Source organism: Oryzias latipes, chromosome 22 (assembly GCF_002234675.1).
Source record: "Oryzias latipes chromosome 22, ASM223467v1".
NCBI lineage: Eukaryota > Metazoa > Chordata > Actinopteri > Beloniformes > Adrianichthyidae > Oryzias > Oryzias latipes.
The window spans coordinates 4,906,750-4,933,389 of NC_019880.2; the positions used below are offsets into that span (position 1 = coordinate 4,906,750).

General features: G+C 39.7%; 1 protein-coding gene across 1 annotated transcript in view; it reads left to right on the top strand.

The window, feature by feature from the left end:
- Positions 1-26,640, top strand: part of LOC101175117 (spectrin beta chain, erythrocytic) — a 45,985-nt gene that overhangs the window by 15,388 nt on the left and 3,957 nt on the right. The window contains exons 3-35 of the mRNA XM_011490164.3: positions 2,078-2,229; positions 2,323-2,496; positions 4,851-4,948; positions 5,179-5,259; positions 5,337-5,452; positions 5,534-5,646; positions 5,725-5,912; positions 6,000-6,117; positions 7,614-7,772; positions 7,997-8,299; positions 8,387-8,537; positions 8,613-9,483; positions 9,565-9,702; positions 10,451-11,210; positions 11,372-11,574; positions 12,763-12,853; positions 13,051-13,197; positions 14,803-15,069; positions 15,841-16,065; positions 16,849-16,938; positions 17,194-17,484; positions 17,557-17,687; positions 17,791-17,995; positions 18,787-19,010; positions 19,081-19,231; positions 20,563-20,807; positions 20,920-21,058; positions 21,369-21,453; positions 22,506-22,702; positions 22,777-22,859; positions 23,983-24,046; positions 24,161-24,414; positions 25,457-25,630. Of these exons, the coding sequence (XP_011488466.1) occupies positions 2,078-2,229; positions 2,323-2,496; positions 4,851-4,948; positions 5,179-5,259; positions 5,337-5,452; positions 5,534-5,646; positions 5,725-5,912; positions 6,000-6,117; positions 7,614-7,772; positions 7,997-8,299; positions 8,387-8,537; positions 8,613-9,483; positions 9,565-9,702; positions 10,451-11,210; positions 11,372-11,574; positions 12,763-12,853; positions 13,051-13,197; positions 14,803-15,069; positions 15,841-16,065; positions 16,849-16,938; positions 17,194-17,484; positions 17,557-17,687; positions 17,791-17,995; positions 18,787-19,010; positions 19,081-19,231; positions 20,563-20,807; positions 20,920-21,058; positions 21,369-21,453; positions 22,506-22,702; positions 22,777-22,859; positions 23,983-24,046; positions 24,161-24,414; positions 25,457-25,630 (6,688 nt within the window). The remainder of the gene's footprint in view (positions 1-2,077; positions 2,230-2,322; positions 2,497-4,850; positions 4,949-5,178; positions 5,260-5,336; positions 5,453-5,533; positions 5,647-5,724; positions 5,913-5,999; positions 6,118-7,613; positions 7,773-7,996; positions 8,300-8,386; positions 8,538-8,612; positions 9,484-9,564; positions 9,703-10,450; positions 11,211-11,371; positions 11,575-12,762; positions 12,854-13,050; positions 13,198-14,802; positions 15,070-15,840; positions 16,066-16,848; positions 16,939-17,193; positions 17,485-17,556; positions 17,688-17,790; positions 17,996-18,786; positions 19,011-19,080; positions 19,232-20,562; positions 20,808-20,919; positions 21,059-21,368; positions 21,454-22,505; positions 22,703-22,776; positions 22,860-23,982; positions 24,047-24,160; positions 24,415-25,456; positions 25,631-26,640) is intronic.

Consider the following 26,640-nt stretch of genomic DNA (forward strand, 5'->3'; position numbering starts at 1 on the left):
GCACAGAGCTGTTGTCATATCGAGCCTCTCATCTGCTGAAGACTCAGGGGATGCAGCCTTTCCTTCGCTGTCTGCTGTCCAGTTGTTGCCTGAAGAACCAGGGGCATCCCTCTTGTTGCTTCCCAACACGAGGTGTAAATGTGAGCAAAAACGTGGAATTCCTTCTCACTGTTTCTCCTGTGAAATCCTTAGCAGCCCAGACAGTTGAGGAAGGATTTGTCACAGTCATTGCTCTGGCTCTCCCTTTTTTTTGGATCTGACTCAAACTCTAATGGAGTTTGGAGTTATTTGCATGTTTTAATTGTCATGATTTTTTCATAGTCGTGTGGACGCCATGGAGCAGCGAGCGCTGTTGTTCTGCTGAGCAGGGCAGAGGGAGGCATGATTTATTTACTGTATTCTGCTGCTTCACGTGATTTACATACAGTAACTGTTGGAAGGGGGGGTTAAGCAGCTTAGGAGATGCCTTTTCTTTTTCTTTTCTTCTACAAACTTAACCTTAAGGGTTCTATCCCGCTGTAAACTAACATCTCTTATGTCCTGCATTTGTCTAATGTACATCTGCAGGTGCTGAAAGTCTTCCTTCTGCCTGTTTTCTCATGACTGCACAGGACAGGAATCCTCTTTATTCCTTTTACTTCAGACTAAATCTTTGGATTTTTGCTGCCTGTAGTGATCAGGCTCTGGGATAAAGGCAGCTGAAAGGCAGCAAAGGGGAGCTGTAGATTGTAGATCAGTTATGTAGATCACTGCTTCCAGAAATTGCTGTCCTTCTATTGTCCTTGCTCCGTAAAAGTGGTCAGTTTTTCCTTATCAACCCAAAAATACCTGTATTCTGATGATGATTATTGAAGTAGTAACTGAGTGTTTAAAGCATTTAGTGCCATTTTAAACATATTTTACACTCATCTTTGACTGTGAAATATTACATTGTGAACCATTAAAGCTCTAGAAATCAAAAACTCATCTCTGGATTGACGGAACTCATGTTGCTTGTTCGGGCTTTTGTCATCTCTTGATTTATTTACTACAAGTCTGCAGAATCAAGCCTCAGCAGATGATCCAAAAAACTGCTGCATGTTTTCTTTTTAATCAGCAAAAAGCAAACATGTCAACACAGGTCAGACTGGATTCAGGCCCAAAACTCTGACGATCAACATCTCTTTCTTAGCAGATCAACCTCATCCAGGTCTGCCAACAGACAGCAACCCAGGATCCCCCTGAGTGAAACAGCGAACTCGCTCCCCATGTTCCAAAAACGCCTCTGTGCAGATTTTAGAAACACTTAGGAAAAACCAAAGAACGATTTGCTTGTGGGACTTTTTGTGGCTGAAACATCTTTTTCTTTTTTCTTTTTTACAGCGCTTTACATGCAGTGTGTGACTCTTTCCACTTTTCCATCTTTTTAAGATCGTGTGGATAAAGGAATCTGCTAAACATAAAGACATTTTTCATAAATTTGGTCTGGAATGGCATTGTGGGAAAATTTGTAAGAGCTGAGAATTAAAGCATAAACAAAATGGGTTAAAAATAGGCCTTAAAATATTAACCTCGGGAGTAAAACTTTCTAAAAGCAAGAAAAAAAGTCGCTAAGTGTACACATATAAAGAACTTATATTCCCTATACTGTATATACATGGTACATAGTAGTACATGAAGATCTAAATAACTGACGGAGGCTAAAAAGATCCTGTGGTCGGTTAATCACTAAAGCTGCATGATCCTGTAAGTTACTTTTTATTGTTTGATATTAATTAAATGTGCTTTTGCTTTCACTGTATGAGTCTTTCTTGGGTTAGAAATAAACAATGAGGGTATTTCAAAGTGGGCCTTGGTTACATAAAAATGGAGTTGTGGATGCAAATGAATCTTGTAAACCTAAGCATTCGTATCAAATTGCAAAATGAAAAAAGGAAATGTTCTTTTTTATGAGTTTTCATTGAAGCAGTTTGATATCTCTGCCTCTGTGAGAAGCCCTAATGCCAGAACATAAATCCCTCTCAGCTGCGGGTGTGCTGGGAGGATTCTGCATTATTCACGGAGCTCATGTTCTTTCTCAACTGTGTTTCCTCATCAGATGAGCGCGAGGCAGTTCAGAAGAAAACCTTCACTAAATGGGTCAACTCCATCCTCTCCCGAGTCGGCTGTCGCATCTCTGACCTCTACCTGGATCTGCGGGATGGACGCATGCTCATTAAACTGTTGGAGGTGTTGTCCGGTGAACGACTGGTAAGCAGACTTTGTGGATGATCTAGTCTTTTCCTATGTTTTATCATCTTTTCAGACCACTTTTTATGCTTTGATTCCTGGTCTTGTTTGCAGCCAAAGCCCACTAAAGGTCGCATGCGCATCCACTGTTTGGAAAATGTGGACAAGGCCTTGCAGTTCCTCAAAGAGCAGCGGGTCCACCTGGAGAACATGGGCTCCCATGACATTGTCGATGGCAATCATCGCCTCATCCTTGGACTCATTTGGACCATTATCCTGCGATTCCAGGTAACGCTAGCTTTGCAGCTGCTGCAAAAGTGAAGGTGAACCCACTGATGACCTTGCACTCTAAAGTCATTGACTATGTCCGAGTTCCCTCTCCAACCCCTAAAAGATTTAAGTGTAACTTAAGTAAACTTTAATTAAACTATTTTTTGTACTTCTATTTAACTCAGTTTGCAGGTGGAAGTTCTTTTGTCAACAAAAAGTTGTAGTTGCATTCCTCTATTTATTCTAGTGCCTCTTTTGTGTCCTGGATTTTAATGCACTTCGGACACCATGGTTACTATTTTTGTTTTTCAAAGATTAAATATGTCGTCACCTATTTGCAAAAGTAAAAACCTAATAAATATGAACATCTTATGAATTCACTGTGTTTTGATGATGAAGACTCAAAAAAATGAACATACTTTTTTTTAAATGAAAAATTGTTCAAACGCAATGCATTGTGGTCTTTATTTGCCAATGTTGTAAGCATTGATGCCCAGTTTATTTTGCAAATTTATGGGAAATTTCCAGGGCAGTCACATTTGTATTTGTAGATTTAAACACCCAGAGAAAATAGCCGACACCCTCTTCAGTGTAGTAAATAGTTATTAGTGAGTTTTTTGTTGTAGCTGGAGCTGACGTAGCATATGCAGCATGCGAATGCTAATGTTAGAACCCTATTATTTTCAAAAATTTAAAATATCTTTAAAAATGTTTGCGCTATGGATCATAGGCAACAGGGAACCAAGGAGCAGGAAGGACTTGAACCACAATTGTGTGGCGTTTTAAAAAATATTTAATAACAACAAAAATTCACCACAAGCGTGGGCTAAAAAGACAAGTAACTCAAAAATACCAGAGAAGATGGAAAAATCATAGAACCACTGTAGAACCAAAAAACAACTCCTCAAATACCTAAATACTTAAAGATAATTAAAGGCAGCTTCAATGAGTACTCAGGAGGAGTGGTTATAACAGCAAACCTGCACTGAACGAAACATGCAAAACACATCACCAGGGGGCAAATCAGAACAGTTTATTACTAACATACTAAAGTTCCTGTAGTTATAATTTATAGGATAATTAAAAATTTGTTTTAAAATCATTTGAAACTATTATACATGTTTTTAGGAGTATAGTGTTTCCACGTTTATTGCAGGAGCTATGCGTTCTAAAAATAACCTGTGATGGGTGAAATCTGCGAAGTATGACTACAGATGTTTTATTGCCGTAAAACTCCTCACGACACACTTTACTACACACTTTACTACAAACTTTTCCCAGAATTTTTCTCAAAGTTCAAATCTTCATAGAAAAATAAGGAAAATTTTAAAACAAAGAAACCAAAGATGTGATTGCCACTGAAGATTTATGTAAGTTTGGCAAGCTGATTGCATGACTGACTGGGTCAACAGCCAATCAAGATGCAAAAACAGTGCTCTGTTGAAAAAAAAAGCATGCAAAATTGTTTTGAAAAAATCCAAAGGGCTGCAAAAGGTGGATCACAAAGTAGTGAGGGAACACTGTAATCCATAGCCTTATACATACAGTACATAACCATTTGAAAAAGACTTTGTCTAATTTCTTTGAAATCAAACAACCGTTATCTAGGTTTGTGTTTCGTCATCAGAAAGATTCATGGAAACAATTTTCCCAATTTAAGTGTGTTGATTTACATTTATGATTACTCAATGATGTAACTTATATTGATTTGTACATTTCTTTAAGTTTGAATAGAAAAATCTTGATCAAATTAGCAGCTGCTTTAATAAGTGTCATGTTTATATCATAAATGGAAATATTCTTAGCAATCCATTTAACATTTGATAAATGGAAATGAAATTACTCATTGTTCAGGTTCCGTCAGGTCTGGAAATTGTGTCTGCAGGTTCCTGTTAGAAACCAAAACGTCAGTCTCCTGTCTTTAATCGTCTTTGATGGACCGTGTATTTATTTTTAATTCGACAGGAGCATTGCTATTTTTAGACATAATAGTTCAGACAACATGGCACGCTGCACTATTCAGTCTTCATAAGGAAGAAAAAAAAGACTTGTCTTTGTCTCTCTTTGTGCATAGACCAAGGAGAACCAAAGCTGGCTAAATTTAGCCCTCTCCCAGGACTTGTCCCTCAGATTACATTACTGCTCTTATTACTACTGTGTGAGACGATAGGAATTAGAGTGAATGCCACTTGTCTGTCATTCATTTAAACCATGTTTTTGTGAGGAATAAAAGTGACTGAAATATGTAACAAATTTATCTGTAGAATTAGACAGAAACTATCTAATAATAGTAATTATAATATGTACTCTTTGCAGCACAAAAGTCATAATAGTTTTTCCATTAGTCAAGTCTCACTATTTTTTAACATCAGATCCAGGACATTATTGTGGAAACGGGCCAGGCAGACCAGAAGGAAACACGCTCAGCTAAAGACGCTCTTCTTCTGTGGTGTCAAATGAAAACTGCAGGGTAAGTGCTTTCATCCACCTTTAGCATCACAGAGCGGCTGTAAATACCCCGCGGGACTCATTATGGGAAGGCAGGTAGCTGCCGGTGTTCTGCAGCTCATTGCTTTTGCCTACGTAAATCGCTGTGCAGAGCACCTTTCAGTCCACACATTTAAATAATAACGTTCAGGTTTACGAAATGTCTTTGGCAAAACAGGTTCTTACCATTACTTTGACATTGTTGTGTTGTAGTTACCCCAACGTTAACATCACGAACTTCACGACCAGCTGGAAAGATGGCATGGCCTTCAACGCTCTCATACACAAACATCGGTAAGAGGAGATGAAGGTCAAAGTCTCTCCATGTCTGCTCAGAGTCTCTTGTCATCCCTCATATCTTAAACCTTCAGGCCAGATCTAGTGGACTATGAGAGACTGAGAAGATCCAACCCAACCCACAACCTCCAGAACGCCTTCAACGTGGCAGAGCAAAAGCTCGGCGTCACTAAACTGTTGGACCCAGAAGGTCGGTGATTTTACACTACATTCCTATCAAGTCCGTCTGGAGAAAGATGCTCCTAGAAAAGTGCCTCTGCTTGGGTTTCAGATGTGTTTACAGAGAACCCAGATGAAAAGTCCATCATCACATACGTTGTGGCATTTTATCACTACTTCTCCAAGATGAAGCAGCTGGCTGTGGAGGGGAAGAGAGTTGGAAAGGTGGGAAGAAAGCATGACAGAGGCGAGCTGGATTGTTTAGTGATGGTTTCCTTGTTTACCTTTGGCTTTGCCCATCAGGTTCTGGATAACGCCATTGAGACTGAGAAGATGATCAACAAGTATGAGACGCTGGCGTCAGACCTGCTGATTTGGATCGAGCAGACCATCGTCGTGCTGAACAACCGTAAACTCGCCAACTCTCTGACCGGAGTTCAGCAGCAGCTTCAGGCCTTCAACACCTACCGCACTGTGGAGAAGCCACCAAAGTGAGTGTGTTTGACCACCTTTTTTAACGTTTATTAATAATTTTGGAGGAACGGTTTGGCTGAAATGTAGGGTCTGCTGTCTGTCAGGTTCCAGGAGAAAGGCAACCTGGAGGTGCTGCTCTTTGCCATCCAGAGTCGAATGAGGGCCAACAACCAGAGGGTCTACACGCCTAAAGAGGGAGCGCTGGTTTCAGATATTAACAGGGTGAGATGGGGTGGCTTTAGAAAAGCTTCTCTGTGTCTGCAGCAGAGTGAAGAGCTAGAACTTAGTCACACGCACCCCTATGGGGGTTTGACCTGTACTGGTGCTGTGGGTTTTTGGGTCTTCTGGGCCTCTTGAGGGCTGTAGAGAGGAGCGGCTCCATCTTAAGGAAAGCACAGGTGTGTTATGCAATTCCCTAGAGGCTCATGCAGCCACCTTAAGGGAGGTCATGAAAATGAGACGCACCATTTTTGTTTGTTTGGTAAGTGTATTGTGAAGTATTTGTAAGGATAATGGAAGTTTCACACACTTATGACATACAGGTGATGCTGGTGTACGGTGCCCTTTATGCTACACACTAGTGACGGCGCCTTACACACCACGCGAATGGCGCTTTTACAAATGAAATGTAAATGTTCGTAAGACGTCCATTGGATGTCCACACATCCTAACTGTCAAGCTGAATGCAAGATGCGTGCAGGGATCACATGAACAGCGCTAACGGCACTGGGTCATTTCAGCATCAGCTTAAAGTGAAACGAAAACCAGATTGAAAATAAAAACAAGAAATTTCAAACTATAAACCTAAAACTGTTCCCAAATGTAAATAATGTCTATTTGTAACAACTGCTGTTTGTTTTTTTAAACTTTTGTTTTAACGTTTCTCTCTCTCTTTGTATTCAGTTCTCAATTTCCAGTTTTAATTCAGACTTTTGTCTTTCAGCGTTTTTCTAATGTGGGGGTGGGGCTTTGAGCCGATTGGTTACCGGGACATTATTGACACCAGGGGATAGAGGTTATAGTGATATCAACCTTTATCATCCGATGTCAATCATGTCCCAGTAGCCAATGGGCTCAAAATGAGCCGCAACACCAAAAGCAAGAATTCTGAAGTGAAACTAGGAATTGATGACTGAAAGCAAAAAGTGAGAGAAACGTAAATACAAAATAACAGCAGCTGTTATGAATGAATTTTTTTTTTATTTGGTAAGTGTAATAGGTTTATAGTTTTTATTAATTCAAGTTTCAAATATACTATTTTTTCAGGTTTACAATGTATACTTTCAAGTTCAAAACTGTTTTGAAAGTTTGAATTTCAGATTTATAATTTGGTTTTTCATTCACTTTAAGATGAAAAATGCAGACGACGTTCCTGCATCTGACCTACTTCAGACTTTTTTCTTTCACCGTTGACCTGTCATGCCCGTAGGAAAAAAAATGTGCATGAACATTTTGCTCCAAGGGCTCACTGACAAATGGGCCTATATTTTTACCAGCAGACAATCCGTATCCACCCACAAGGGCAGTTGTGACTAAGGCTTAAAGGGGAGGGTTGGATTTAGAGGAACAACAGAAAAACTGAGGCTCTTCTGTTATGCTGTTCTATTCTTTTTGGATGGGTTTAAACTGAAAATGTCTATCAGATCATTTGCGACTGTAAGTTCAGCGGCTTGCAGATGCCACAGACACCCAGGATCTCTCTCATTATCCGACTGCAGGCTTGGGAGCGTCTGGAAAAGGCGGAGCACGAGCGGGAGCGCGTCCTGAGGGATGAGCTGATCCGGCAGGAGAAGCTGGAGCAGATGGCGAGGAGGTTTGATAGGAAGGCTGCCATGAGGGAAACGTGGCTCCTGGAGAACCAGAGACTGGTGGCTCAGGTGGGTCAAGAAGGAACAAAACTCAGTATCGTGTTCAGTTAGATAATTGAATGTGATGCGAAATGCTGGTATATTTTTTGATAAATAAAAGTGATAAGAAAAAAAAACCTTTTTTGAACATGAACGAATATCTTTTTCTCATACTATAATATCTCAACTAATAATTCTAGAAATGTCGATAAAAAAATTGAGATAAATGTTGGCGCCTTTTCCTCCCGTCGCAGGATAACTTTGGCTATGACCTAGCAGCAGTGGAAGCAGCAAAGAAGAAGCACGACGCCATAGAGACGGATATCGCAGCATACGAGGAGCGTGTTCAGGCCTTGGTTAACATCTCCAAGGAGCTGGAGTCCGAGCGTTACCATGACGCCAAAAGAATTGATGTACGCAAAGACAATGTTCTGCGTCTTTGGGACTACCTGCAGGAGCTGCTGAAGGCCCGTAAGCTGCGCCTGGAGAAGAACCTGACCTTGCAGAGGATTTTCCAGGAGATGCTTTACATCATCAGCTGGATGGATGAAATGAAGGCAAGAGTGACAAGCTTGACATAAACAATGATTAAGTATTTCTCCAAGGTTTTAGAAAAAAACCAAAATGTTTCCGCCTTTCTTCAGGCTCGGCTGCTGTCTCCAGACTTTGGAAAACATCTGTTGGAGGTGGAGGACTTGTTACAAAAGCACTCTCTATTGGAGAAAGACATCGCTCTGCAGGCTGAGAGGGTGCAGAACGCCAGTGCTGCTGCTCTGAAGTTTGCCAATGGAGACAGTGAGTGCAGCAGATCAATGTGATGTTTCTGTAGCTGCAAGTGTTGAGTGTCATTGTCTTTTTTGTCCTTTACAGCCTATAAACCATGTGATCCTCAAGTGATCCGTGACAGGGTACAGCACCTGGAACTGTGCTACCAGGAGCTTTGCGCTCTGGCTGCCCAGCGGAGAGCTCGTCTGGAGCAGTCTCACCGCTTTTGGAACTTCCTGTGGGAAGTGGCGGAGCTAGAAAGCTGGATTAAGGAGAAGGAGCACATTTTCTCCTCCCTGGATTATGGCAAAGACCTGACGAGTGTGCTGGTGCTCCAGAGCAAACACAGCGCCTTCGAAGACGAGTTGGCAGCGCGCCGTTCCCACCTGGGGCAGGTTCTAGCAGAGGGGGAGAAGATGATCCAGGCAAACCATTTTGGTTCCCCAAAGATCCAGGAATGCATGGAGGACATTGGGAGGCAGTGGCAGCAGCTGGAGGAACTGGCTGCCTTCCGAAAGCAGAACCTCCAGGACACTCAGACATTCTTCCAGTTTCAGGGGGATGCTGATGACCTCAAGGCCTGGCTGATAGAGGCCAAGAGACAGATGAGCAGCGAGGATGTGGGAACTGATGAGTACACAACCCAGCGGCTACTGAAAAAGCACAACAACCTCAAAAATGAAGCTATCAAGAATGGAGCCACTATTGACGCTCTGTCCAAACAAGCCAACGCCCTGCCAGAGGAGCTGCAAAACACTCCTGATATCCAGAGACGTCTGAAAGACATCAAGGACCTTTACATGGAGCTGCTGTCCCTGGCTGACCTGAGACAGAGGAAGCTGGAAGACGCCATGTCTCTGTACACCATCTTCAGCGAGACGGATGCCTGTGAGCTCTGGATGGGGCAGAAGGAGACGTGGTTGGTGGACTTAGAGGTGCCTGAGAAACTGGAAGACTTGGAAGTTGTCCAGAACAGGTAGACTGTTGTAATTCATAAACAGAAGGACATGAAACGCTTACAATTTGATGGTTTTATTGCATCATCTCTTGTTTGTAGGTTAATCATTTTATCTCAAGATATGGCAAATGTTCAGTCAAGAGTGGACGACGTCAACAGAGCGGTGAAACAGCTGGAGGACAGCCGACATCCGCGTACCAAAGAAGTCAAGGAGTGCCAGAGGCGGCTCAACAAGAGGTGGTTTCGATTTAATTTAGCTCTAAAGACTCACTCTGATAAAAACTGCTTTTGGTGTTTTGAATATTTCTTTTGGAGTTTTTCTCACAATGAAGGACATATTTAAAGAAAATTAAGTTAAAATTGTATTTCTGGTTTTTTTTTTCTTAATATTGCTGTGAATCTGAAGACAAAGAAAATGCCATTTCAAGAAGAGCTTAATTGTTACGTAGAAAATACAGGGAGGGGAAGGGGAGGCGGGGTTGCTCCGCACCGATAGTTGAATTTCTGCTGCCTCTCTGCAGAAACTATGTCCTAGAAAAGTACTGTTTTTTTTCTTGGCTAAAAAATCAACCAAAATCACATCTAAAATTCCACTGGGAATACTTTTTAAATAGATCAAAAGAAAATCAGCGTGGGACTTGAACGGTTATTTCTTATTTATCTAAAAAGATTGGTTATTTTTATTCAGCAAATATGTGGAAATAGCCTTTCTCAAATTCATAAAACAGGATGTGCAGGAATTAAATTGCTTAGAGACTTGTTTTCTAATTTATTGATGTAAAATTGTCCTAAACTCACTTGGGTTTAGGCTAAACAAAGCCAGTCCTTCTGCTAAATTACTATTTTTTTGATAATTATTGCCAAATTGCCTTGTTCTTCCCAGGAAACTGCAGATCCATAAAATTAAATACTGCCAGAGACTCTCTGAGAACACAAGCAATTACACTAATGAAATACGAATCTTTTAAATGATTCTTTTTTTCAGATGGGAGGCTTTCAAGGCCATGGTGGAGGAGAAGAAGAGGAAAGTAGATTCAGCCAATAGTCTGCATAACTACGCACTGGAGTGTGACGAGACAGAAGCTTGGATCAAAGACAAGACGCGGGTGGTGGAGTCCACGCAGGAGCTGGGCAACGATCTGGCGGCAGTCATGACCATCCAGAGAAAGTTGTTCGGTATTGAGAGAGATTTAGCCGCCATTAAAGCCAAGCTGACCTTCCTGAGGAAGGAGGCGGATCGGCTGGCTCAGGATCACCCTGAGAACGCAGCTGACATCTTGGCTCGGCGAGGAGAGCTGGACGCCGCCTGGGAAACACTCAGAAAGACCCTCAATGACAGAGAGGAGTCTCTGGGCGAGGTCAGCAAACTGCAGACTTTCCTGCAGGACATGGACGATTTCCAGTCCTGGCTTTTTAAAACCCAGAAAGCGGTAGCTTCTGAGGAAGTGCCCACCTCACTCCCAGAGGCTGAGGAGTTGCTGAGCCTTCATGATGCTGTGCGTGAAGACATAAACAGCCACGAGGAGGATTACCACAGAGTCAAGGACACCGGGGCTCAGGTCACCCAAGGTCAGGAGGATGATCCTCAGTACCAGCAGCTAGATCAGAGGCTGAAAGGCTTGGACCGTGGATGGTATGAGCTCCAGAAGATGTGGGACAGCAGGAAGAGCTTCCTGGACCAGGGTCTGGGCTTCCAGCAGTTCATGAGAGACAGCAAAGCCATAGAGGCCATCCTCAACAACCAGGTACTAAACAGGACTGACCTTAAGTGGTGCATTTGCACTAATGCAGCGTGGGGAATGTGACGCAGTGAGTCCCCACGCTGCACTTGTGTGGTGCGATCTGCAGGTTCTGCGTTTGAAGTCCTTGCTTTGTTTTTGACTCCACGGTGGCTGTCTTGTTGCAGGAGTACACCCTGGCCCACATAGACAAGCCCGACACCTTGGCCGGCGCGGAGAAAGCTCTGAAGAAACACGAGGACTTTGTGAGCACCATGGAAGCCAACCAGGACAAGGTGGACGGCGCCGTGCAGAGTGGACAACGGCTGGTGGACAGCAACAACATGTACTCTGGAAAACTGCAGGAAAAAATGGACTCCATCCAGGACAGGTTGGTTGGATCATCTAATTGTAGCTGTCTAACAGCATACTTTTACTTTATTTTTGGCTTTACGTTTTTAAACTTGTTTCCTGGGATTGAATTTCCTCAGTTTTACACTGGAAAACAATTTAAAGTATGGAATAAAAGATGTTTTAAGTGAAAAAATCTGTCATTGGAACTAATAAAATTGAAAAGAATTTGTAAAAATAATTTGGGATGTCTTATCTTTTTAGGACAACATGAATATTTTAAAATATAAACACTTACATTTATGTCAATTTCTCTGCATGTAATACTTAAAAATAAGCTTAAAAACAGTATTTTTATACACTTTTCCCCTCAAATTATATACAATTTTAAAAGCTACAACAGTTTAACTATTTTTAATTTTTTGGGCCAAATTCATCTGAAATTAAAACTACAATTACACTTTTTAAAAATAATTTTTTCCTAAAAATGATCCATTAATTAGTCAACAAAGAAAAATAACTAGTTAAAATAAATAAATCTGTTTCATAAAGCAACTCACCATTCATAGATAAAGCTAAAAAATGTTATGTAAAGTTAAAAAATAGCTATTTCCTATAGAGATATTGCTTAGATGTTTTCAATATCAAATGTCTCAACAAGTCAAAACAAGTCAGTACATTTTATAAAAAGGTACTGGAATTGTCATATCAACTGTAATGAGGTATTTAAACTTGATCCAAATAAAACATACTTGATTAGATTTTATGTTTTTGTAGTGCAGGAGTCTCTGCTACTAAATTATACATGTTTGCATATCTCAAATTCATTTAGCAAAAGTTTTTTTTGTATATTTTTACAAATAAAAATGTAGTTTTATCATCTATCTTTGCTGAACTCCATGTTTAGCCAGCGTCAGCAGTGCTGAGCTTTTGCAGAAAAACTCATTTCGCCCTCAGTGGCCAAAAGGCTTTCTTATCACTATTATTAGCTTAACAAGAGGCTGCATGGAGGACATAGGAGCTGCTCCCATTACCCCCCATTCTTCAGTTTGATAGACGGGCACCGGTAATAATGGATATTGATCTGTAAGTGAGAGCTGTTCTTCACAGTGAAGCAGAGGAACCCAGGACTTTTTCCTCTGTTAGGCAGAGCCTTGAAGAAAAGCAAAGGTTTACTTGGTGAGAAAGTGCATTTTAATGTGGCCGTGCTTTTGTGTTTCCTGTTCAGGCATAACAAGAATAAGGAGCGAGCAAAGGAGGTGTCTGAAAAGCTCAGAGATAACCGTGACCTGCAGCACTTCCTGCAAAATACTCAAGATGTGAGTTTTTCCCTGCCAATCCATGACTCATTTATTTCTTATTTGTTCAGATATGTGCTCCTATTCCACTCGATTGCTCTATTTACCCAGAAGATGACACTTCCTGTGCATTTGTTACCATTTTAGAGTTGTGTGAGGAGGATTTTTACGTGTGAGGTTTCCCGCTAACCAGCAGCTTTGACTTTTCCTTACCTCAGTTGACTGTGTGGATCAACGAGAAGATGCTGACGGCGCAGGACACGTCATACGACGAGGCCAGGAACCTCCACAGCAAATGGCTCAAACATCAGGCATTCATGGCTGAACTGGCCTCCAACAAGGACTGGCTCAACAAAGTCGACCAGGTTAGAGTTTAGGCTTTAAATGTCTGCCTTGATGCTTCAGAAAGTGCTGCCAAAATACTGAAATATTTACGAGTACATTTTATTCAGAAACATCTTATTTTCAATTTTCTTGTCAAACGGATTTTGTTTTTGTTTATAAAAAAACTTGTTTCACAAATTATAATAAACATAGCAAAGGTAGACCTTTCATTAACATGTTAAGAAATTACTATAATTAAAAACTAACTGAAAGCAGATCGGAAAAAAATAAAAGAATTACTTAAAAGGAAAATCAAATTATTGATTTAATTAGTTGACTTCAAAGCAAAAATCAATTAAATATTAATAATGGATTTTTTTAATCAGTCTTAGAAATTACCAATAGAAACTAATACATAAATAGCTGACACTTTATTCATTAATGTCATCAAGGGACGGAATAAGGAAATGGAAATTGTAAGCTTCTAGGTAGTTTGGCCCCTTCAGTTACTGTGTTTTGATAAGGATCCACTCCGATAAAAATGGCATTCTTGGTGTTTTTAAACATGTTATTTTGGCATTTTTCTGATGCTGGGGGACATAGATAAAGATAATTAAGGTCAAAACTACACTTCTGAGTATCTCTTTATTCAAGTTGTTGTGAATCAGGAGCAGACAAAAAAATGCAGTTTTACACGTATCGTATTTGTGACGTAGAAATAAGCTGGCCGGCCACCAGCTCCCTGCTCTGCTCCATTCTGATGCCTCCACTTGCAGACAAAAAAGACCACTGGAAACGCTTTGAAAACAGATCAAGAAATGTTCAGAGTGGAACTTTAGATTAACGAAAAAGAAAATTCTAATACTTGATGTATTCATCACAAATATATATAAAATACTTTTTCAGCATTTAAAAGGATGGAGTTGAAACTGATGACACATTTTTTTCCTCTTCAAATTCGCATTTCAGAGCATTATTGTTGAGAATTTCCAAACTAAAGTTTTTACACTCTTGTCTAAGTTTTTCTAAGAGAAATGCAGCGGTTAGTTCCAATAATTGACCAACCTCTAGCAACACTTTCTTTTTTGACTCTGGCTTTTGCTTCTGTTGTGCTTTGGGACATTTTCCTGCTGCGTGACCAAACGCAGCTCTAGCTTTGTCTATGTGACAGAGGATAAGAAGATTTGTCTCCAAAAGACTCTGAAAACACAGATATTTGCAGTGATTGCAAAGTTTGTGAGTTTTGTTGTTGTTAAGCAAGCACAAATCATCATACCTCCACCACCGTGCTTTAAAGCAATCTGTTGTTATTTCTCTCTAGCGGTGACATACTGGAAAAAATTTGTTCTAAGGGCGTTCTCTTCTTTATTTTTTGGAAACTTTTACTGTAAAAGCATAAAAGACTGAGCTGATTTAGTCTTTATAATTAAACAAATTCAATGAGAGTTGGAGATCCTGAGATAAAGGTATTTTTAAACAGTTTTAATTTTCTGCAGATTTTCTGCATGTTAGTCATTATTTTATGACAAAATGGATTTAGAAAGTGATCAAAATTGAAGGTTTAAATGTACATTTCCATTTTGATTCAGACTCAAATTGAACGTTTTAAGATCCAAGTATTTTCTGGTGTTTTTTTTTACACACAGGAGGGGCAGGAGCTCATGGAGTCAAAGCCTGAGTATGAGCCGATCGTGACGGAGCGTCTGGCCAAACTGCACGAGCTCTGGGACAGACTGGAGTCCACCACTCAGGAGAAGGCCCGGCTGCTGTTTGACGCCAACCGCTCCGAACTCTTTGACCAGAGCCTGGCAGACATGAAGAAGTGGCTGGGTGAGCTGCAGCAGCAGCTACAGGGGGGAGACGAAGACGTCAAAGACCTGACGAATGCCAACATCCTCCTCAAAAAGCATCAGGTGAGAAGGGAGTATAAAAAAAATGTACCTTTCTCTACTGGAAATATGTCCATCTCAAAACAAGTAAAAAATTGCTATTTTTTCTCTTGTTATATGTGGAAACAAATCTCCCAATGCAGCTAGTAGAATTTATTTGGGTGCAATTTCTTAACAGAATTTGTGATTAGCTATAAACACTTGTATTGAAATCTTGTTGATTCATTTCATTTTGAAAACATTATATTTTAAGCAAAATTTCTGAAGAAACACATTTTCTTTTTACTTTTCTTTACATAGAATTAAGCAGATGTTTTGTTTGTAAAAGGTAAAATGGTTTTGTTTAAAGAAACAGGCAGTTTTTGGAGGAAGTGGAACTGGTTTCATATGACTCATATTTATTGAAACATATTTATCTTAAAATGTCTAGTAATGTAGTCCTATTTTAAGATTAATGTGGTCTTGAAATAAGGAGAATTGCAGCTCTAGGTTGGGAGAAAAGTGCATAAATATATCTACTTTGTTGAGATAAAACTCTTTGAGCATTTTTCAAGAGATAGTATTTCGATTTACCAGAGCAATTTACCCAAAAACAAGTTTGTATATCCAATTTCTTGATTGAACTTTGCTTTAAAATGTCAGGACATACCAACTAAGAAATATGAAAAAAAGTCTTCTGTTTTGGTAATTCTGATCTGAAAAAAACAAAAAAATCCTCCAATGAACTCCATCTGCTCTGCATCCTGATTATGTTCTTAAACGGCTCTTCATCTTCCACTCTAATCATGTCTTCAGATGACAGAGAACCAGGTTCGTGACCGCGCCCGGGAGCTGGAGGAGCTCCAGGAGGCCGTCAGGAAGCACGGAGGAGGAAGGGAAGACCAGCCCGAGCTGGAGGCAGAGCAACAGGCCCTGCAGAGGGAGTTCCAGCAGCTCCTCACACCTCTGGCTCAACGCAAGGGCAAGCTGGAGGCTGCCAAAGCTGTCCATCAGTTTTACAGGGACCTGGCTGACGAGCTTGTAAGCATGACTGTAACTTCAGAGGAAGGTCAAAGCGTCACTGCTGGTTTCTCAAAGTAATTGAGGGCTCAAAATTTAAATAATTGGGGTTGGATTTGTGCCAATCAAGACCTGAAGCCTCTTTTGCATTTGTGTCAACTTTCATCAACAACAGTCCTGAACAGCAACGAGACGACACACTTTAACCCCAAATGACTATTTGTTTCACATTTGATCATTAGCATGATTCAAACTTTCCTCAGAAACCCATTGAACATAACTTGGTCTGTGTTTTCTGCCCTGTAATGGATCAATCTTCCACTAGAGGCATTTCAAAATGGCTGCTTCCATCAAAATCAGTTTTGGCGGGAAAAGGCTTGCCTAACTATTTGCTGTATTGAAAATTGCAACATTAGTTGATATTTAATTCTTTATAATACAGTAACACCACGTTCTACATGCATCAGTTTTGAGATGGTGGGTTAATATGCTGTTTTTTTTCCTGGATATTGATATTAATATTTTTGCATCTTAAACTAACACTGTTGTGAGCAAAAATTGCCCAATTTACACAACATTTCATAATTGACACTATCTCATAAGAAATAATAACATTGTATATGTGGATCTTAATTTTTAATATCTGTCAATTCCTTGACGTAGTGGACTTTGCAGGGTTAAAACCTCAATTTGATTAAAAAGATGTCTTTTATCTTTTAGTTAAACTGTTTTATCTTTATGTACAAACATTTTTTTTGTCTTTATGCTTTTATGATCAGATCTACTTTTTTGTTTGTGTTTTAGCTGTGGATTGAAGAGAGGATGCCTCTGGCAATGTCACAGGAGCATGGCAACAACCTTCAGACGGTGCAAATGCTTCTGAAAAAGAACCAGGTTTGGATTTTAAACTGGATTTCTCTGTCTTTTTTATTTACTCTAACACGTATTTTGGATGCAACTCAGAGATAGAAGCTATAGTGATCGTTTTTAGCACATCTGTTTAACTCTACACCCGAAATGTAACATTTCCACATTGCTGCCTTTTTTTTTGTTAAAGCAGTTTCAAGGTAAACATTTCGATGACGAAAGCAGTTTGAATTCTTTCATGTTTTGTGATTTTTAGTGTAATATTTTCCTTTTGTCCGTCAGACGCTTCAGAGAGAGATAGAGGGTCACCAGCCTCGCGTGGATGAAGTAATCGAGCGAGGAAGAAGGATGGCGGTCGCCGCCGGCGCCGAGGGCAAACCGGAGGCGGAGCGAATCACAGACCAGCTGACGGAGCTGGAGACGGCGTGGGCCGGGCTCCAGGATGAGATGGAGAAGCGTCGGGAGCGACTGAGCAAGTCCAACTTGGCCCAGCAGTATTTCAATGATGCTGATGAGGCGGAGGCCTGGATCGGGGAGCAGGAACTCTACATGATCACGGATGAAAAGCCCAAGGTGAGGACAGGAGCGGGTAGGAGAGGGAAGTCCGATCCCCAGAGCACGAATAAAACTTGTAATTCCTCCCAGGACGAACAAAGCGCCATGCTGATGCTCAAGCGTCACATGATCCTGAAGCAGGCGGTGAATGACTATGCCGACTCTGTCCAGAAGCTCTCTGATCAGGCCCAGAAGATGTTTGCAGAGGAACATCCTGATGGGTTTGTTTCCAGGCCTTTACTGTACATAACAATCAAAAACCCACAATTCACAGTAGTTTTATTTTTCCCAAATCATCTTGTCATCTGTCGTGGTTCCCTTTAGGGAGGAGATCATCAGAAGGCAGGGTCAGGTGGATAAGCAGTATGCAGGGCTGAGGGAGCTGGCGGAGGACCGCAGGAAGAAGCTCGACCACACCTACCATCACTTCCTGCTGAGCCGAGAGGTGCAGGACCTGGAGCAGTGGATTGCAGAGAGAGATTTGGTAGCATCCTTACAGGAGATGGGTCAGGACCTGGACCATGTGACGGTACTACAGACGGAAACCATCTAAAAAAAAAGAAAAATTCTAAATCCACTCACGAAACCAAAACACACATTTTGGGAGCATTCAAAGGAAGTGGGGTGGGATGGACACAGGACCTACAGCTTGGTCACCATTTTGTAGTGAAACATTAGCCATAATATGGGAAAAGAAAACTTTTTTTTGAGAGATCCTTATATTATTTTACACTCATGCCGCCAGATTAAGTCTACAATCTCAACTGAAGTTTGGTTGACCCTTGACCTCATTAAGAGGCTGCCATCTTGTCAAAATAATCTCAAAAATTTCAATTACCTATCGCCTTCTAACTCCTCGAACATCTAAAAAAGTTAGAATTGAAAGTCGTAGAGCTCGCCAAAGTGCCATTCCCCTGCTGCTCGCTCAACTTTTACAGTAATATTGTGAAAATGTAATCTATTATTTGTTGGCTAAATCTGAACGATATGATATGACTTACAATACGAACATGTCAGGAATGTGGGCGTGGTTAACAAAATCCTCTGTTGCTAAGGAAATCCCAAAATGTACTTTGGCCGATTCTTCTAAAAATGACAGAGACCTGTCCATCATCCCCTGGCAGCCAAAACATTACATGGTTTCCATGGAGATGAAGCCAACAGAAAAGTCACAATTTTTTTTAAAAAGTGGGTCTTTTCATGAATCATCCAGTAGCACCTGCTTGCAGCTTTCATTTCTGCAGCAGCTTTCATTTCTTGTTATTTCATTCTTGTTGAAAATAAAACATTTTTGCTTTTCCACGCTTTATATCCTCTCAGCTTCTGAGGGATAAGTTCAGAGAATTTGCTCGAGAGACGGGGATGGTGGGCCAGGAGCGAGTGGACGTGGTCAACCTGACCATAGATGGCCTGATTGAATCGGGCCACAGCGAGGCGGCGTCTTTGGCTGAATGGAAGGACGGCATCAACGAGAGCTGGGCCGACCTGTTGGAGCTCATCGACACCCGCGCCCAGCTCCTCACGGCCTCATACGACCTGCTCAAGTGAGTTCAAGAAAACCAGGAAAATGGTCTCAAAGATTTCTCAGCACTAAACGGCCAAATTCTGCTGAAGGTACTTTGATGACGGAAAGGAGCTGGTGGCTCAGATCTACGAGAAGCAAAAGGAGCTGCCAGAAGATGTGGGTGAAGATTTCAGCATAGCAGAGTCCTTCCACAGGATGCATGCTGCCTTTGAGAGAGACATCACTGCTTTAGGAAACCAGGTATGAAGACAGCATTTCAGCCCACAGGAAAACAAATATCCTTTTGTCGTGGTTTGGAGGTAGAGTGTTTTTATTTTCAGAAACACAGCTTATTGATAACATAAAGTGAAATGAATATTACTAAAATTCAACAATTAACTTAAATGATTCTGTTAAATGTTTTGCAATTAAACATTTAAATTGTCATTGAAAAAACAAAAATAGCTTTTTTTCATGGGTTAAAAACTTCATCAATTTTGAATTTTAAAAGAATTTATGGATTTATTTCTCACACAATTCTTTAATTTTTTAGAGAATTTGGGGTCATTTAATTAACGTTATTCCCTTTTTTTATTGTTTGTTTTTGTTTAGTCATATTGAAAATTAACTTGTTAATAAAACTTTGCTTTTCGTATTCAACCATCTCTCCTATTGATCACCTCATAAACTAATTAAAGACCTGAATACATTAAAGATTTTTTTTTTTTAGAGCAACGGTTAAAGGAATCTGAAAGTATACCAAAAATAAAATTATAAAAAAATCTACAGACATAAAATATATTATGTTATTTATTTCTTTTAAATTTGAATTTATAAATCAATGTATTTTAAAAAATAATCAATGTATTTTTAAGTCCATTGATACTAAAACATTAATGAAAAATGTAAAGAAATGTATTTTTATTATTAATGCTACAGGGCTATTACAGAGATGCATGTCGTCCTTCAAAGCGGCTGAGGAAGAAAAAATCCAAATTAATTAAAAAATAAATAAACGAACTTTACTTTGTTTTTACTTATAAAGTATGAAAATTGCTATATAAATAAATAAATCATAATTCTTATCTTTCACTGTACAGGAGCAAATAATTACAATGTTTTCTTCCCCTATGGTAAAAAATAGGTGTTGGGAAATTTCAGTAAAATATGTGTAAAAATTTAAATATAATTTAAGGAAAACTTTATTCTCTGCGCCAATCAAACTGAAATGTTTCAGTTAAATGTCTCAATGAAGAAAGAAAACTGTCTATTTTGATGAGTTTAAGGAGAGTTCAAATCTGAAAGAAAACTCCTCGTTTTTGCAGTTTGTTGTACAACCAGGAGAGTTTTACAGATAGAATGCAGGCTTTAAATGTTTTTCTGTGCCAAAGCAATTTAGTTACGTTTGCCTGATGAAGTTGGGATTCATGAGATTAGAAGAGAAGCAACCAATGAACATTTGACTCTGGAAGCTGACAATAAAGTTATTTACATTTTAACAGAAGTTCTGCTTCATAGATGAAGTTCAATGTACAAAACGTTAGAAGAGGGTATATTCCTGTGATCTGCATGCTGACTCTTCTGCCCCGAAGGTCCAGCAGTATCAGGAGACAGCTTCAAGGCTCCACGCTCAGTACGCCGGGGACAGAGCGGCCGACATCCAGGCCGCAGCCAGACAGGTGATGGAGGCCTGGAAGGGCCTGCTGGACGCCTCGGACGGCCGCAGAGCGCAGCTGGTGGACACAGCAGAGAAGTTCCGCTTCTTCAGCATGGCCAGAGACCTTATGGCCTGGATGGAGAGCATCATCCAGCAGATAGAGACTCAGGAGAAACCCAGGTGTGCATTATGGTCATTTCATCTAAAGTGCTTTGCAACTAAATTATGCAAAAAAAAAAAAAAGTTTTCTTCCAGATTCAACGTATTTTAGCCCTTCATTCTTCTGCATTAGGGATGTCTCATCAGTGGAGCTCCTGCAGAAGTACCACCAGGGTATTCGCTCAGAGATTGAAGCCAGGGAAGCCAAATTCCCAACGTGCATAGATCTGGGAAAGGCCTTGCTGACTCGGAAGCACCGTGACTCAGTTGAGGTGAGGCTTGAGCTGCAGACATGAGCTTCTTTCACCCTCAGCTGGGCATCAAATTACTGCTTGTATTAGGCTTAATTAGTTTTCATTGAGGGATTGTTCCTGTCTGACACAACGGAACCAATTGGGCTTCTCGCAAAACCAAAACCTTAACTCCTCTTTCGCTCATCAGGGAGACTTTAAAGCAAAGACTAATTATGAAGAGGGAAACAGAAAGAATCTAAGCAAAAGCATGATCCCTACCTGAAATTATTGTTAGTGAATTGCTAATTCTTGTGGCACAGTTGTAAATCTGGTGATATTTGACTGTCAGATCAAAGAGAAGCTGGTCCAGCTGATGGAGAAAAGGAAGGAAATGATGTTCAAATGGGACGACAGATGGGATTGGCTCCGCCTCTGTAAGTAAAACCACACAGTCTCACATTTTAACCTCAAAATCAGTCCAGATGATCTCCAACATTTTTTTCTTTCTCATGAAAAGTGTTTAGTTTTTTTCAAAAATAGAGCTCTCTGAATATCTGTATTTGCCTCTAGGCCTTAAAGACCCACTCCAATTACTTTTGGATCTATTTTCAAAATGTTCCCAGTGATCTTTTAACTATGATTAAGCCAAAATCCCCCAAAAAACTGAAGTTTTCTAGGACTGTTGGTGCGGAGCAACACCACCCTCCCCTTCCCTCGTTTACACACTCTCCCACTAGCTTACAGCCCTTCAAACGAGTCTTGAGCTGTCCGTTGGTAATACCTCAAAAAAGAAGAAAGAAAGTTGACTGTGAATGCTGCATTTTTTGCCAGGATTTATTCACAGACTTTTGTAACTAAATATAGAAATAAAAAGTAGTTTTTATTACAATACAGGTGAAAAAAATCTATATATTTTGTAGAAGATGATAATGAACAGTATTACTTGAAAAACATAAATCTGAAGAAAAAAAACGTCTTTATAGTTTTTTATTGTAAGAGTACAGAACAATCTTGAGAAATGTATGTTTACGCAGGTTCAACCATATGATAAAGAACTGAATTGGGAGGAGAATTAATTTCTTTCAGTTATATTTTGCAAATTATATTTACGTTTAGATTTAATGATATCAGTATAACACGTTAAATTATATGTGTAACACACACTCTCCCACTAGCTTACAGTCCTTCAAACGATCTACTCTAACATCAGCGGTACATCAAAAAGTCTTCAAATTGGAGTGGTGGAGCTTGTGGCCATCACAGCATTTTTTCTACATTACAAATTTGATATTTTGTAAACGTCTGCTCCTGATTTGAATAAATTGTTACTCACAACAGCAATTTTAAGCTTTTTCCTTTTATAAATGTCAAAAAAAGAACACCAAAAGCACAGTTTTCATTGGAGTTTAAAATTTACCAGAAGAGATTTAAATTTCCGCATGTAGTTAAATAGTTTGAACCAAAGTTCTGCCTCTGTTCCACTCAGTGTTGGAGGTGTGTCAGTTTGCCCGTGACGCCTCGGTGGCAGAGGCTTGGCTGATCGCTCAGGAGCCTTACGTGACGAGCAGAGACCTGGGCGGGACCGTGGACGAGGTGGAGAAACTCCTGAAACGACATGAGGCCTTTGAGAAATCCACCGCCACCTGGGAGGAGCGCTTTTCTGCGCTGGAGCGCCTCACGACGGTGTGGACAAGTCTAACACCATCCTTGCAGGATTGAAGATGTTCAGCTGATCCTGGTTTTCTGCTGTGTTGCAGCTGGAGTTGCTGGAGCTCAGGAAGCAGCAGCAGGAAGTGGAGAGGTTCCTGAAAGATGAGCAACGCTCCGATAAGGACAGCAGGTACAGACGCAGGTTTTTGTGTTTTCACAATCTTTAAGGATTTTTAAAAAGCCTTTACCTAGAATTTAATGTTTTTCTTTTGCTCAAAAAGCCCTAAAAATCTGGATTGAAAAAAAAAAAAGTCCTAAATCTGCAGCTTTTACTTGTTTTCCTGGAGCCCAAAAGCGTAAAAACATATGTAAACATAATCATTGCAGGGTCAGTCTGGCATCCACACATACAAACAAAAACATTGGACTTGAGCAAAAACACATTAAAAACATTGGCAACATGTGGTCTAAAAAGAAATTACTTGGAAAGATTTGACTCCACCCCCTCGGGGGGTCTTGTTAACGAATTATGGCCATTGTTTACATTTAAACTGGACTACAGGAGTCTTGAGCTGTCCGTTGGTAATACCTCAAAAAAGAGGAAAGTTGACTGGGAATGCTGCATTTTTTGCCAGGATTTATTCACAGACTTTTGTAACTAAAAGGAAATAAAAAGTAGTTTTTATTACAATACAGGTGGAAAAAATCTATATATTTTGAAGAAAATTATGATGAACATTATTACTTGAAAAACATAAATCTGAAGAAAAAAAACTTCTTTATAGTTTTTCTATTATAAGAGGACAGAAAAATCTTTTCAACTTTTGAAAAATGTATGTTTTTGCAAGTGCAACCATATGAAAAAGAACTAAATTGGGGGGAGAGTTCATTTCTTTCAGTTTTATTTTGCTAATTTTATTTACGTTTAGATTTAATGATGTGAATATATAATCAGCACACGTTAAATTATTTGTGTAAATAGCTCATCGATGGTACAGATTTTGTCACAGCCTCCCTGAAAACAATAAGCATATTTTGTGGTTTCAGGGACAATTTCAGGAGATACTTTAAAAAAACTTTGAGGCTTTATCGTACCTTTTAATTTTTATTTGATTTTAGGCTGGTATTCACACATTATTTGAAAACTCACAGGGTGAAAACAGTCATGTTTAAGGCTTAGAAAAACAGACAACATTTAAAAAAAACTGTGAATATGTTATTGTTTCTCCAAATATTTTTGGGGAGTCTACCTTAAGAGCCATTTTTACATTAAAAGAAAACAAATTTTTCCCTCTCTTTTTTCTTTTTTGTAGGAGAGAAGACACAGGCTTTGCAGAAGAATCTTCACAACTTTACACAATCGGAGAGCAAACTCTGGTTAGGAATTATTTACGTTTCTCTGCTGTATGAAAGACAGCAATGACCCGCTCCAAAGAAAAAAAAAAATCAAATCTTCAATCTTAATGCTGAGCTTTGCTTTCCTTGCTGCAGTCCGGTACGATGGATCCCAGTTCCGCCCAGCTGGAGGGCACCGCCGGGGAAACCACGGCACTCGTGGCCTCTTCAGACATGAGGGAGAGTGCTTCCTTGGAGCTGGACCCCTCCATCTCAGTCGGGACACCAAAGGAGCAGGAGAAGTCTGCCACCATGCCTGCAGAGTCCATCAGAAGCCAGGCGGTGCTGCAGGAGGGCATGCTGAGCCGCAAACATGACGTGGAGGGCTCTGGGAAGAAGGCCTCCAACAGGTGGGGCAGAGGAGACTCCTTTAGTCGATACATCAGAGAGCTTACCGCCAAAGCTTAGATTCTGTGATGTTCTGCTAGAAGGAGGATTGAACCTCTATTTTATGAGCATCTAATCGCTGCAGGAAAGTGGTTTGTGACCAAAGCCTTAAATATTGCTCTTTTTTGGCTTTAGAGGAAAAATATTTTGAATTATTGTTTATTATTGGTGCATCTCTGTCATGAATGCAGACTGGCTTTTTTCCATCAGTTGAAGAAAAAGTTGAGTTTTCTGGGGGTTTTTTTATTTACCAGCTGTTGAACTTTGTAACTTGAGGTTCATAAAATATTTTTATTGCTCTTTTTTCCTAAATCCGTTGCAAAGTCAATCGCTTATGCTATTCATCCAACCATTTATTTACGTTTATATTCAATATTTAACTAAACCTGCAAAAGTGCACTCTTTGGGGGATTTTCCCTCCATTTGTTAATAATGAGGCACATCAATAAAACTTTTCAGGAAACTTTTTATTGCTAAAAATCAGACATAAAATCAGGACTTTGCATGATGTATGAACTTCAATCATGATTGAAATCTATAAAAGAAAAACCAGCATTATCAATAAAAAGTCCCCTACAAGTTGTTTAAGGTAAAACAACTAATGGTAAGTGTAAAATATTTTACAGAATGTTTTAAATATATTTTTTCAATCCTTTAAAACCAAAAACCATAGGTTTTTCAAAGACCTCAGGTAGATTTATTGACAGCAATTATACTCTATCTTTGTATTTTAAGTTTCAATTATTTGAACTTCAAGAGATCTCACACGTTTGAAAATAAAGTTATAAAACATCAGAGACGAACATTTTCCAGTTTTGCTCTTCAAAAAATCTCAATTAGTGGTTTTTCCTGAGGGTTGATTTTTTTTTTACATTTTTAGGTCATTACAGGTGATTTTAACTGGAGAATGAGAAAGAACAGTCGGAACTTCGTTCATATGTTTGTTGGAAGCTCGTGTCTGTCAGAGAAGCTCCTTATATAGTCGTTTCTCTTCCTGCCTCTCAGGTCGTGGAACAGCCTGTACTGCGTGCTGAGAGCAGGTCAGCTCTCCGTCTATAAGGACGCCAAAAGCTTTGGACACGGGCTGACGTATCACGGCGAGGACCCCCTGTCGCTCAGTGGCGCCACCTGGGAAATCCTCTTCAACTACAAGAAAAAGAAGCACGTTGCCAAACTGCGGTGAGAACCTTTCTGATGCACATGTCAGCTTGAAGGAAACCAGAAGAACGATTAAACGTCATTTCAGGCAGACGTCTAAAGGAATCAGAGAATCATTTGATAAAACTGGAATATTTCTACAGATTCCATAAAAATCTTTTTGTTTGTTTGTCTGAATAAAAAAAGTCTTAGATTTCTTTTCAAATCTTCTGATACTTCTGATCTACTGTTAAAGTGTCCCAGTGGTCTCTTACTTATGATTATGGCATTTTTAGCCCAAATCAAAGAGCCTCTGTGGTTTTCTAGGACATAGTTTCTGCAGAGCGGCAGTAATTCGATAGAAATTCACCTCTGCGTTGTGGGCAGGGCTGTTGGCACAGAGCAACCCCTTCCCTTTACTGTTGCTGGGAGCTTGTGGGCCACACAGATTATTTTCACATATAAACTCTTTTTTTAAATAGCGTTTTTATTTTCATCGGTTCCTCATCTAGAACTATTTGAATAAACAAATACTCAGAAAAGCAATTTTAAGCTTAATTATCTTAATTTATGTCGTCCAACATGTGAAAAACACCAAAAACACAATTTTCATTGGAGTGGGTGTTTGAACAAGACTGTTATACACAGAACCTAACTTTATTGAGTCTTACAAACAACGAGTAAATGTTTAGTCTCTAATTGTATTTTATTTTGATTTGTTTTTTACGTGTTCGACTGACTCTTTTATGCAGTTGATTTAAACTTTAGGTTTTCATTTACTCAATTTTTACTGTTCTTTGTATCTCTTTTTATTGTAAAGCAAATGAATGAATAATGAACAGGAAGTCTCTGATATTATCTTATAAACTCCAAAACTCCAAAACTTAAGAAAGGGCTTCTTTAAAAAAAAAAAAAAACCTTTTGGCTAATAACTGTTTGGGTTTATGTTGCTGACATTTGAAACTTTTTAAAACTAAAACCTTTGTTGCATCACCTCAGATGGGCTTCATTAGACCACCACAGAGCAGTCCTGAATACAGCCAGCACAAGAT